This window comes from Ursus maritimus (genome assembly GCF_017311325.1).
Source record: "Ursus maritimus isolate PB19 chromosome X unlocalized genomic scaffold, ASM1731132v1 scaffold_X1, whole genome shotgun sequence".
Classification (NCBI taxonomy): domain Eukaryota; kingdom Metazoa; phylum Chordata; class Mammalia; order Carnivora; family Ursidae; genus Ursus; species Ursus maritimus.
In genome coordinates this window covers 85824631-85837686 of record NW_024423319.1, presented here as the reverse complement: position 1 = coordinate 85837686, position 13056 = coordinate 85824631, and the positions used below count along the sequence as shown (strand labels likewise).

Here is a 13056-nt window from a genome sequence, read left to right as displayed (position 1 = left end):
AAAGAAAGAAAGAAAGAAAGAAAGAAAGAAAGAAAGAAAGAAAGAGCCAGTAAGCCTGAAAAAAAGGCTCAACTCAGAAGACATACGAACTAAAAATAGTAGTAATAGTAACTATTTGTGAGCGAGCAAGAAGTGAGCTCTATAGCTAGAAATCTCCATTTGGGGATATATATATATATAAAGTCTCCTAAAAATGCGCTATATTTTGCCACCCAGAAATTTCCACTTTTGGAAGTTTGTCATAGGAATGATTGATGTGCCCAAAAATCTAGCAACAGGGATTTTCAACATAGCACTGCTTATAATACTGAAAAGAAAAGAAAAAAACCCTAGTTGTCTCACAACAGTGGATTAGTTAAATAAATTATGGTTGACTGATGCGATTGAAAACCACAAAGCCATTAAAAATCAAATGGTGGATGTATCATTTGCAAATAGCTTCTCCCATTTGGTGGGTTTTTTTGTTTGTTTTGTTGATGGTTTTCTTTGCTGTGCAAAGACTTTATTTTTGTGCAGTCCAAATAGTTTAATTTACTTTTGTTTTCCTTGCCAAAGGAGACATATCTAGAAAAATGCTTCTCTGGCTGACGTCGAAGAATAGTTAACAATGTGGAAAGGTGTTCCTGACATACTGTTAAATAAAAGTTTACAGAAGAGGGTACATAGTATGATCACATCTTTCTGAAAAAAATTTTAAATCCATACTTAAAAAAAAGGTGGCAACGATATACATCAAAATGTTAACCAAGGGGTGATTTCTGGGCGGAAGAATTACACATGATTTTCATCTTGTGCTTTCTTCAATATTTCTGGAAAATTCTAAAATAAACAGATATTACTTTTTAAAATAAGGAAAGAGTTGCTTATGCTGTAAAGGACTATAGACAAGTCCATGTCCCCAGACCCACTTACGGCCTCTGTCTGGGGCTTTGTGCTTGAGGAATGTGCATTCTCAACATGGAGAGCCCTAAATCCCAACCCCCCTGCCCCGGCCTTTCCTGCTTGTCTCTGCACACATCCCTTTCGGGCGCACATGGAACATAAATTCTGAGGGAGCTGAGGTAATATCCTGAACTTGAATGGAACACAAACCTATTTGGGGAAATGCTTCCTGAATTTGGCCAATACCTGCCTGGTGAGAAAAACTTCATTTATTGCCACTTGGCAAAGAGCAACGGCACGATTCATTCAATCTTGTTTCGTTACCTCCAGGAGGATGTGAACCTGGGACTCTCCTTCAGTTGAATCCCATAATGGCCCTCCCTCCTGTTGGAAAATCTGTCCGTATTCTCCCCGCCTCCTTTGTCTGAGGAATCAGCTCCACTTCACCCGTGTTCTTGGTCCTCTCCATCCCATTTCTTAGGCGGGATGGAGATCTTGTGTGTGCTTCCAACATTTCCATCTTTTACTTTCTGTCACATGGAGTTGGTCAACCAAATGACTCTCTAGCTGAACCCACTGGCATCCTTCCTGCCCCTGATCCCACTGACCTTTCTCCTGGACTAGAACTGGTCCAGCTGCCCCTGCCAGCATCAACCAGTCCATCCTGCACACTGGTTTCCTTTTTAAAATTATATTATTATTATTTTTTTTAAATTATTTATTTGAGAGAGTGAGAGCACGCACAGAAGCGGGGTGGTGGGGGGAGGGGCAGAGGGAGAAGCAGACTCCCTGCTGTGCAGAGAGCTCGACGTGGGGCTCGATCTCAGGACCCTGGGATCATGACCTGAGCCAAAGGCAGATGCCCATCGCTTTCCAGGAGATCCTTCCCAAACACAAGTCTCATCTTGTCTCTACCCCCCTAGACTCTGTCACCATTGCCTGCAATAGAGCTTCCCCAGTTGGGAAGGTCTTTCAACTTTTCGCCATGTGAAATGCCTTAAAAAAAGGTCTAATGGGGGAAGTCCACATCAATACGATATCTATCATCTTGCAAAAGGGCCATATTTTTTATTGATATTGTCTGTTCATTAGATCTGTTTAGTGACTAAGTTGAATAATCAAATAGGTCTTCAGTTAATACAGATCAAAAATCAAATTATTGTAAATTAATACTATTTGTTTGGTCACCAAATCTTACGTGCCTCAGATAGGTCCCTGGCGGGGAGGACTGAGGGAAAAAGGCCTATTACAAAGGATCTTTAGTATGGAAGAGGCGGGGAACCGCTGGCCCACAGGTGAAGGTCCCAATTCCTTGGCATGGCATTCAAGGCCCCGGCCCCATCGGCCTCTTCCAATTGCCTCCTTGTACCACGCCTCCACATAGGCCTCATGCTCCAGCCACTAAGTGCTTCTCGCCTCTCCCTTGTTTTAGCTGGCCCTCCTACCTTAAGCCCTTCTCCTAAATTTCAGCTCATCCTTTAAAGGCCTCTCTCTGAATGCCTTCCCCAGTCCCCATTTGGAATTCATGTTCCCCTCCTCTTATTATTGTTACTTGTAACATGGCTCTCTCCTCCTGAGCCCCTCGAGGTCAATGACCAGAGTCACAGCGATGTCACTAGAGCACCTGCTGGGTCCTGGCTGTGGTCAAGACTCATTGACTATGTGCCGACAGGCTTGAACTCCAGAGTGTGATACCATCCTTTGGGGAGATCCAAATGCATCACCATTTTCTAAACTTGGGTTTTCCTCTGTATCAGAAAATTGGTTCAGAAACTTGGGAGCAAACCGTGCTGGTTTGAACCCCAGATCCGCCACTTACCAGGTGGTAACCTTGGGCAAGTCACTTAATCTTGCTATGGCCACTCTCTGAGTAATGAGTGCAAAGCATCATCGTTCCAGGATGGTGATGCGGAGTGAATAAAAATGAGCTTTAAAATGTCCGTCACATAGTAGGCCTTCTATTAATTTTACTTCCCTCTTTTTATGGGAAATGAACTTGGCAAACTCAATGAACCCAGGCTACTCAATCCGTAGAAAAGAACACTCTCAGCTCCCACTTCAAAAGAAAACTCTGGATTTAGCATCTAGGGCTAGAATTCAGCTTCGTACCTTACCCCCCTCCCCACCCCAACTTCAACCCATCGCCACTACGATTACATGACTTTGCCTCGGCTCCCACCCAGAAATCGCATCCCGACTCATTCCCCACAAACTCCTGGACATCATCACCGCGAAGGGAACAGGAGTTCGCCCCTCCAAGTTATCTAATGGAGATTCTGACCTTATTTCTTCTTTAAAGAACTTCTTGCAAATTGATGTCCCGATGCAGGCATTGCATTTATCAAGACCGAGGAAAGTCCTTCCCAGATTGTAGCTGGTTCTGATTCGGGGCCCCGGAGAAGGAGAGGGAGAAGCCAGCGAGGAAACAGAAACGCTCAGGGCTGAGACCCACAGCAGCAGGACCGGCCGGCCTGGGGAAAGCCTGGCAGCTTTAGGCCCCAGCCAGGGCTCCATCTCCCGCTTGGGATTCCCGCTGCAGCCTTCAGAGGCCCACTCAGGGCTGCACAGAGGTAGGTCTTGGCAAGAGAGAAGGGGGCTGTCTTCAGGGCGCGGACCCCATGCCAGCTTCCCCAATTTCTGTTGGAGGATGCTGAGGATCCTGGGGCTAACGAGGCTGGGGAGGAGGTGAGGAAGTCCATGGACGATGCTGATAACACCGTTTCCCAGAGTTACTCTTCCTCTGTCTGGGGCGGCTGCCTGAGGCTGGGGAAGGGCTGACTGGCAGATTTCGGGAAGGACAATGGTCAGGGCTTCCCTGTGCGGTCCTTTCGACAAACACAGGATATCCTGGCTGGGCAGGAAAGGTCCATTCAGGATGTGGGTCCAACCTGGATTCCACCTGGGAGTTTCAAAGATTCCTGAAGGCCTCCACCCTCCACTGTTTCAGTTCTGGGCACGTCTGTCCCTATGGATTGCACGTGCGCGTGCACACACACACCCCCCCCCGCAATTTCCCCCCTCTGCAGTGGATACTTTGGCCCGCCCCCTTGACTAGCCATGCCAGCCCCACTTTGATTCTATTTGGCTGTGAAATAACTCGAGGTCAGTCTGCTGGCCATTGAGGGGCACATTTAACACTGATTGGAATGGCAAAAAGTTTTGGCTGCTTCGGGAATAGAAAAACTCAAGTTAGTCCACGTTTTAGCTCCTCTTACAGACCTGAGCACGGAGGGGAAAGGATTTGGTGGCCTCTGATGTGACCCGGGAGCATCAGAAAGATTCTTCTGCCTGCACCCTTCTGTGTCTTTCCCTCTACCCACCCCCACCCCCGCCTGCCGGTCGCCCTTCCCTTCTGCACCCTGCCTCCCTTCTCCATGGCCAGCCTGACTTGGTGGCATTAACTGCCCCACAATTGCCTTCCTCCTGGCAGCAAGATAAAAGCCCACAGCATGGAGTGGAAGGGAGTGCTGATTTAGGAATAGAGAGAGCGTATGAGGACCAAATCAGGGAAGGCAGGCTTGGGACAGGACAGGGGGAGAAAAGGCAGAGAGGAGGGGGTCAGAGATGGTCTCAGGAGAATTGGGGAGTTTTGCTAATGATTGACAGGAAGAGCAGGCTAATGGCAGGTCTCCGATGGTTACACATATGATTATAAGCTCACTGTCTGCCCTCCTCAGGGAAATGTTTGGTTGTGTGTTTTTTTTTTAAAGATTTTATTTATTTATTTGACAGACAGAGACAGTGAGAGAGGGAACACAAGCAGGGGGAGTGGGACAGGGAGAAGCATGCTTCCCACTGAGCAGGGAGCCTGACGCGGGGCTCGATCCCAGGACCCTGGGATCATGACCTGAACCGAAGGTAGATGGTAGGCTGAGCCACCCAGGCGACCCTGGTTGTGTTTGTTTTTAATTCTGGAGTTGTGAGAGTTCTTCATATATTCTCGATACTAGTTCTGTGTTGGGTTCCTCGTGTTCACTGGGAGCTGCTTTTTTGTTTTTCTATTTTCAATTTCATTGATTTCTGGTCTTACCTTTATTATTCATTTCCTTCTGCTGGCTTTGGATTTATCGTGCTCTACTTTTTTTAGTTTCTTGAGATAGGATCTTAGGTTATATATTTGACAACTTTCCTCATTTTAATATAAGTATTTTACATTATAAATTTATCTTTTGACACTATATTAGCTGTACCCCACAAAATTTGCTATGTTGTATTTTTATTTGCATTCAGTTCAATGTATTTTAAAATTTTTCCGTGAGACTTCTTCTCTGACCCATGAATTATTTCAATGTGTGTTGTTTAGTTTCAAAGTGTTTGGACATTTTCCTGCTTTCTTTCTCTTAATTGATTTTTAGTTTGATTCCACTATGGTCTGAAAACACACTCTGTATGGTTTCAATATTTTTTTAAAAAAAAGATTTTATTTACTTATTTGAGAGAGAGAGAGAAAGAGAAAGAAAGAGAGAGAGCATGGGCAAAGGGAGGGTCAGAGGGAGAGGGACAAGAAGATTCCCTGTTGAGCAGGGAGCCCATGTGGGGCTCGAGTTGGACCCCGAGATCATGACCTGAGCTGAATCGAGATGCTTAACTGACTGATCCACCCAGGAGCCCCTGGTTTCAATTTTTTATTTCAAATTTATACAAGTTTGTTTACGGTCCAGGATATAGTGTGTCTTAGTGTATGTTTCATGAGCTCTTGCAAAGAATGTGCATTTTGCTCTTGCGGGGCGGAGTGTTGTATAAATGTTGACTAGGTCTTGCTGGTTGACAGTGCTCTTGGTTCCTCTATATTTTTGCTGATTTTCTATCTAGCTGCTTATCAGTTGTGGATTGACTATAATTGTAGATTTAAAAATTTTTCTCTTTCAATTTTATCAGTTTTTGCTTCACATACTTTATAGCTGTCTTGTTTGGTGTACACATTTAAGATTACTATGTCTTTATGACGAATTGACCCTTTTATCACTAAGGAATGTCCCTCTCTGTCTTTGATAATTTTCCTTGCCCTCAAGTCTACTTTATACGATGTTAATACAGCTATTCCCACTTTCTATTGATTGATGTTTGTATGGTGTCTCCTTTTCCATCCTTTACTTCCAACCTAATTATATCGTTATATTTGAAATGTGTTTCTTGCAGACAGTGTTGTTGGGTCATGTTTTGTTTGCTTTATTTTTAATCCACGCTGCCAATCCCTGTCTTTCAATTGGTATGTTTAGATCATTAACATTTAATGCAAATATTGAAAAGTTAGGGCTTAAGTATGCCATATGTTACTGTTATTTGTTCTCTCTGTTTTCTTTGTCCTACCACTTGAACATTTTAGAATTCCATTTGAGTTATCTATATTGTTTTTAAGCATATCTCTTTGCATAGCTGTATTAGTGGCTCTTCCAGGTATTACATTATATATATACCACTTATCACAGTCTAGTGGTGTCAACAGCTTACCAGTCTAAGTGAAGTGTAGAAATCTTAACTCCTCCACTTACAATATAATTGTCTTAAATATTCCCTCTATATACATTTTTAGGGTGTTATAATTTTTGTTTAAAAAAATCAAGCGTATTTTAGTCAAGAGGAAAAGGAAAGTATATTGTATTCACCCATAATGTTACTATTTCCATTGTTCTTTCTTCCTTCTTAATGATACAAGATTTCTTCTTTTGTCATTTCCTTTCTGCTTAGAGAATTTCCTTCAGTTATTCTTTTAGAGTAAGTCAGCTAGTGACAAATTCTCTTAGTTTGCCTTCATTGGAAAATGTTTTATTTGCCCTCTGTTCTTGAAGGATATTTTCTGTAGATATAGAATTCTGAGCTGACAATTCTTTTCTTTCAGCACTTTAAAAATGTTCCATTTCCTTTTGGCTCATTGGTTTCTAATAGAGAAATCTACTTTCAGTCATTGTTCTTTGCCTATAGGTTAGTCTCTGACTGCTTTCAATATTTTTACTTCATGTTTAGTTTTGAGAACTTTTGTCTACTAGAGTGGATTTCTTTGAGTTTATTCTGTTCACAATTAACTCAACTTCTTGAATGTGTGGGTTTATGCATTTGGTGAAATTTGAAAACTTTTCAGCCATTATTTATTCAAATATTGTTCAACCCCTCCCTCTTTCTCTTCTCCTACCAACAATCTGATGACATGTATGTTAGATCTTTTGTTGTATTTCCAGTAGGTCACTGAGGCCATGTTTATTATTTTTTTCAGCATATTTTCTTTGTTGTCAGGTTGGGTAATTTTTATTGATGTATCTTCAAGTTTACCAATTATTTTCTTTGTTCCTTCTATTCCATTAAGTCTTTCCATTAAGTCTTAATTTCAGTTAGTGTATTCTTCAGTTCTAAAATTTCCATTTTGTTCTTTGTGTCTTATTTATTTTCTGGGACTTTCTATTTCTTTACTCAGTCTTTCTATTTTTTGAATTTGTGTCAGATGTTTTAGTAATGCTCACTGAAGTATTTTTATGATGGCTGCTTTAAAAATCTTTGTTAGATAATTTCAACATCTTTGTCATATTGGTGTTGGCATCTACATCTTTTTTTCATTCAAGTTGAGCTTTTCCTAGTCTTAGGTATGATGAGTGATTTTCAATTGAAATCTGGACATTTTTGATATTATGTTATGAGATTCAAGATCTTATTTAAATATTATGTTTTAGCTGACTTTCTGACGTAATACTGGAAAGGGACTAGCAGGGAGAGAGCCACCTCATTACTTCCAGAGGGAAGTTCAGGCTCCCGCTCAGTGATTGTCGACACCTGGGAAGGAGGGTCTCCTTTTTCCTTCTAAGGAGCTATGGGAGCTCCTGATCTCCACTAGGCGTCTGCTGATTTCACCCTGGCTGGGACGTCACGAGTGCCCCATTATTACTCCCTACTGTGGTCTCCAGTGATACTGCAGGGGGATGATGTCCTTGTTACCACTGAATGATGGTAAAAGTCCTGACTCTCTACTAGGCCCTCTGATATAGCCGTGTCAGGGAGACAAAGTGGGCACTTCCTTACCACTGGGTGGGGATTGAAGTCCAGATTCCCCACATGGTCTCCACTGCTGGTGGGGAGAGAGCGTGTATATGCCTTGTTACTGCCTGGGCATGAAAGTCTTGGCTCCCCACTTGGCCTTGTCTGACATCACCCCAATGGAGGAGGAAAGTTAGGGTGCCTCATTATAGACTGGCAAGAGTGGAAAGGTAGGTTCTCTTCTTGGCCTTGCTGGTGGGGGTAAGGTCACAGTTTTTTCCGTCATTCTAGGGTGCTCTTTCCTAGTCCTTTGGCTAGAGAGATAAGGTTTTTGTTGGGGCTTTAAAATAATCTGTCAGTTGGCCTTTCCAGGTTGCTGGCTTCTCTAGTACCAAGTCTTGAATGTATGAGGCAGTAAGAAAACACGGGGAGCTCACAACCACGTCATTCCTCAGGTCTCAACTTCCCTAGCTCATGGGTCTTCTTTCCACTTGTCAGTGTCTTCTTATGTTTGATTTACTTATGATGTCTAGAGTTTTTAGTTGTGCTTAGTAGGAGTGATAGGGAAATGTACTTCTGTACATCTTTCTGGAAGAAGAAGTCCCTCACAGTCCTTTATAGCCTAATCTCAGTAGTGACGTTCCATCACTGTTGTTGCATTGTCTTTGTTAGAAGCAAGTCATTAGGTCCAGCCCACACATAAAAGGAGAGGATTATTTAAGGGCATGGATACCAGGAGATGGGAATCATTGGGAGCCATTTTAGAAGGATGCCTACCACACCAGAGTTACTCAAATTATGGCTTCCAGACCAGTGGCAACGACAAGACTGAAAACTTGTTAGAAATGCAAATTCTTGGGGCGCCTGGGTGGCACAGCGGTTAAGCATCTGCCTTCAGCTCAGGGCATGATCCCGGCGTTATGGGATCGAGCCCCACATCAGGCTCCTCCGCTAGGAGCCTGCTTCTTCCTCTCCCACTCCCCCTGCTTGTGTTCCCTCTCTCGCTGGCTGTCTCTATCTCTGTCAAATAAATAAATAAAATCTTAAAAAAAAAAAGAAATGCAAATTCTTGGGGTGCCTGGGTGGCTCAGTCGTTAAGTGTCTGCCTTCTGCTCAGGGCCTGATCTCAGGGCTCTGGGATCGAGCCCCGCATTGGGCTCCCTGCTCCGCTGGGAGCCTGCTTCTTCCTCTCCCACTCCCCCTGCTTGTGTTCCTTCTCTCTCTGGCTGTCTCTCTGTCAAATAAATAAATAAAATCTTTAAAAAAAAAGAAATGCGAATTCTCTGGCTCAAACCCAGATCCACTGAATCAGAAACACTGAGAGTGGGGCACTCTGTATTTTAGCAAACCCTACTGGAGATTCTGATGTATTTTAAAGTTTGAGAACCATTTCTCTAAGTAATTTACTAAGATTTTTCACTAGCTTCTGCTTGATCATTTTAGATAACAGGGAGCCACCTATCTATCTTGTAAAACAACCCATTTCATTTTTCAGCTCTTAGTATTTTATTACATAAATAATCCATATTCATTGTGGTAAAATTAGATAATAGAAATAACCAAAAGAAAAATATCTGTCTTACCCCCACCAAAAGATAAGCACTGCTAAACTTTTGGTATACATTAATATTCCAGGTTTAAGATACATATATTCATAAAAAAAGACATCCATCCATCCATACTAAATCCAGACCCTGATTTTTTGAAACTTAACCGATTCTATTTTTGAATGATTCTAACAGAAAGTATGTCCTTGTGTTGAGCTCAGATTTGCCTCTTTGTAATTTCCAATTAGTTTTTGCTTCAATTTTGCCTCTCGAACCACAACTGACAAGTCCATTTCTTCTGCCACGTAAGCCTTCAAACACGGCTGGCAAGTTATCATGTAACTCTTATCAAGCTAAGTATATCCAGTTCTTTGAACATTTTCTCCTATCATAATGCTCCTAGAACATTTGCCATTGTGTGGTGTAGCCTTTGACCATGTTCTTGCTCAGTGGCTCTCAAAGTGTGGCCCTAAGACAAGCTTTATCTGGAAACTTACAAGAAATGCAAATTCTTGGGCCTCACCCCAGACCTACTGAGCAGAAACTCTGTGGTAGGGCCTGTAATCTGTACTTAACAAGTCTTCTGGGTGATTCTGATGCATGCTGAGAACCAATGATATACTTAATTGATCTCCATATTAAGGGGTAGATGTGGGGGCGCCTGGGTGGTGCAGTCGTTAAGCGTCTGCCTTCGGCTCAGGGCGTGATCCCGGCGTTCTGGGATCGAGTCCCACATCAGGGTCCTCCGCTGGGAGCCTGCTTCTTCCTCTCCCGCCCCCCCTGCTTGTGTTCCCTCTCTCGCTGGCTGTCTCTCTCTGTCAAATAAATAAATAAAATCTTAAAAAAAAAAGGGGGGTAGATGTGGTCTGGATTTCATTCGTTCTGGGCATGATATATCTATTGATATATCAGAGATTGTATTTTCTTTTTTCTTTTTTTTTCTGGCAGCTGTATTTAATCCTCTTGGCTCATACAAACTTTCAGAAAACTAAAATACTCAGTTATTTTTCATATGAACAGTTTTGTCAGGTGCCCTTAGTCTATACTAGCATACGGATTAAAAAAAAAAAAAGCTTTAACTTGGGCTCTTGATAGTTTCACTTGTTTAATTGCATCTTGAGTTTTTCCTCCCCAGTTTTATTGAGATATAATTGCTATATAACGCTGCATAAATTTAAGGTGTACAACATATAGATTTTGATACACGTAGATTGCAAAATGATCACCACAGTAGCATTAGTTAACACCTTCAACACATCACAAAATTATCTTTCCTTTTTAAGATCTACTTTCTTAGCAACTTTCAAATATATAAAACAGTATTGTTAACTATAATCACCATACTATACATTAAATCCTAAGAACTTATCCATCTTGTGACTGGAAAGCTTGAACTCTTTAACCAACATCTCCGCATTTTCCCCACCCCCCAGTCCTTGGTAACTACCATTCTTCTCTGTCTCTATGAGTTTGGTTTTTTAGATTCCACATATAGGTGATGTCATAGTGTTTGTCTTTATCTTTCTAACTAATTTCACTTAGCATAATGCACTCAAGCTTCATCCATGTTGTCACAAATGACAAGATTTCCTTCTTCCTCACGGCTGAGTAATATTCCATTGTATATATATACACCACATCTTCTTCATCCAGTCCTCTGTTGATGGACACTTAGGTTGTTTCCATGTCTTGGCTATAGTGAATAATCCTGCAATGACCATGGAAGTATAGCTATCCCTTCGAGATACTGATTTCCCCTGCATACATGCCCAGAAAGTGGAATTTCTAAATCATATGATAGTTTTGTTTTTAATTTTTGGAAGAACTCCCAATACTGTTTTTCATGGTGGCTGTACCAGCTTACCCCCCCCACCAGCAAGGGTTCCCTGTTTTCCACATCCTCACTAACACTTGTCTCTAATCTTTTTGGTGATGGCCATCCTAACAGATGCGAGGTGGTATCTCATTGTGGTTTTGATTTGCATTTTCTTGATGATGAGTGATGTCGAGCACTTTTTTATGTACCTGCTAGCCATCTTTATGGCTTTTTTTTTGGAAGAGTGTCTATTCAGATACTCTGCCCATTTTTTAATTAGATTTTGGGGTTTTTTGCTACTGAGTTGTAGGAGTTCTTTGTATATTTTGGATATTGACCCTTTATCAGATATATGATTTGCAAATATTCTCTCCCATTCTATAGGTTGTCTTTTTGTTTCGTTAGTGGTTTCCTTTGCCGTGTTGGAGGTTTTTAGTTTGATGTAGTCCCATTTATTTATTTTTGCTCTTGTTGCCTTTGCTTTTGATGTCAATCCAACAAATCATTGTCAACTGATCTAAAGGATCTTACCACCTATGTTTTCTTCTAGGAGTTTTATGGTTTCAGTCTTATGCTCATGTCTTTAATCCATTTTAGGTTGATTGTTGTGTATGGTGTGAGAGAGTGGTCCATCTCCATGCTTTTGCATGTGACTGTCCAGTTTTCTCAACACCATATATTGAAGAGACTGTCTTTTCCTCATTGCATATTCTTGGCTCTTTGTTGTAAATTAATTGACTTGATATGCATGGGTTTATTTCTGGGCTTTTGATTCTGTTCTATTGGTCCATGTGTCTCTCTTTATGCCAAAACCATACTGTTTTGATTACTATAGCTTTGCAGTATAGTTTGAAATCAGGATGTGTGATGCCTCCAGCTTGTTTGTTTTTGCCCAGGATCTCTTTGGGCTTATTGGGTTTTGTTTTGTTTCCACACTAATACTGGGATTTTCTTCTAATTTTTAATGAAAATGTCATTAGAATTTTGATAGGGATTGCACTGAATCTATAGATGGCTTTGAGTAGCCTGGACATTTTAAAAATATTAATTTTTCTAATCCATAAACATAGGATATCTTCCATATGTTGTGTATTCTTCAACATTTTTAAAGAAAGTCTTACAGTTTTCAGCATACAGATCTTCCACTTCATCAGTTAAATTTATTCTTTTTAAAATTTCTTCTTTAAAAATTTTTAAAATTTAAGTTCAATTTAATCAACCTATACTGTATTAATTTTGTTTTCGATACCATTGTTAATGGGGTTCTTTTCTTTATTTCTTTTTCAGATATTTCATTATTAGTGTATAGAAATACAACTGGTTTTTGTATGTTGATTTTGAATCTGAAGCTCCTGAATTTGTTGATTAGTTCTAATGGTTTTTTTGTTGGAGTCTTTAGAATTTTCTATACATAAGATTGTATCATCAGCAAACAAAGATAATTTTACTTTTTTTTTCCATTTAGGACACCTTTTATTTCTTTTTCTTGCTTGATTGCTCTGGCTAGGACTTCCAGTTATGTTGAATAGGAGTGGTGAGAGTGAGTACTCTTGTGCTATTCTTTATCTTAGAGGCAAAGCTTTCAAACTTTCACATTTGTTGAGTATGACGTTAGCTGTTAACTTGTCATATATGACCTTTATTATATTGAAGTATGTTCCTTCTATATCAAATTTGAGTTGAGCATTTTTATCATGAAAAGATGCAGTGTTTTGTCAAACGCTTTTTCTGCATCTATGGAGATGATCATGATTTTTATCTTTCATCTACTAATGTTGTGTATGACATTTATTGATCTGTGTATGTTGAAACATGCTTGCAACCCAGGGATAAATCCCACTTAACATA

The 13056-nt window shown here is 40.9% G+C and overlaps 1 protein-coding gene across 1 annotated transcript in view; it reads right to left on the bottom strand.

Annotated features, from left to right (window-relative positions):
• Positions 1-3609, bottom strand: part of DIPK2B (divergent protein kinase domain 2B) — a 43345-nt gene extending 39736 nt beyond the window's left edge. Inside the window, exon 1 of the mRNA XM_040634390.1 lies at positions 3164-3609. Within this exon, the coding sequence (XP_040490324.1) occupies positions 3164-3396 (233 nt within the window). The 5' untranslated portion in view covers positions 3397-3609. The remainder of the gene's footprint in view (positions 1-3163) is intronic.
• Between the last annotated feature and the right edge of the window lie 9447 nt (positions 3610-13056).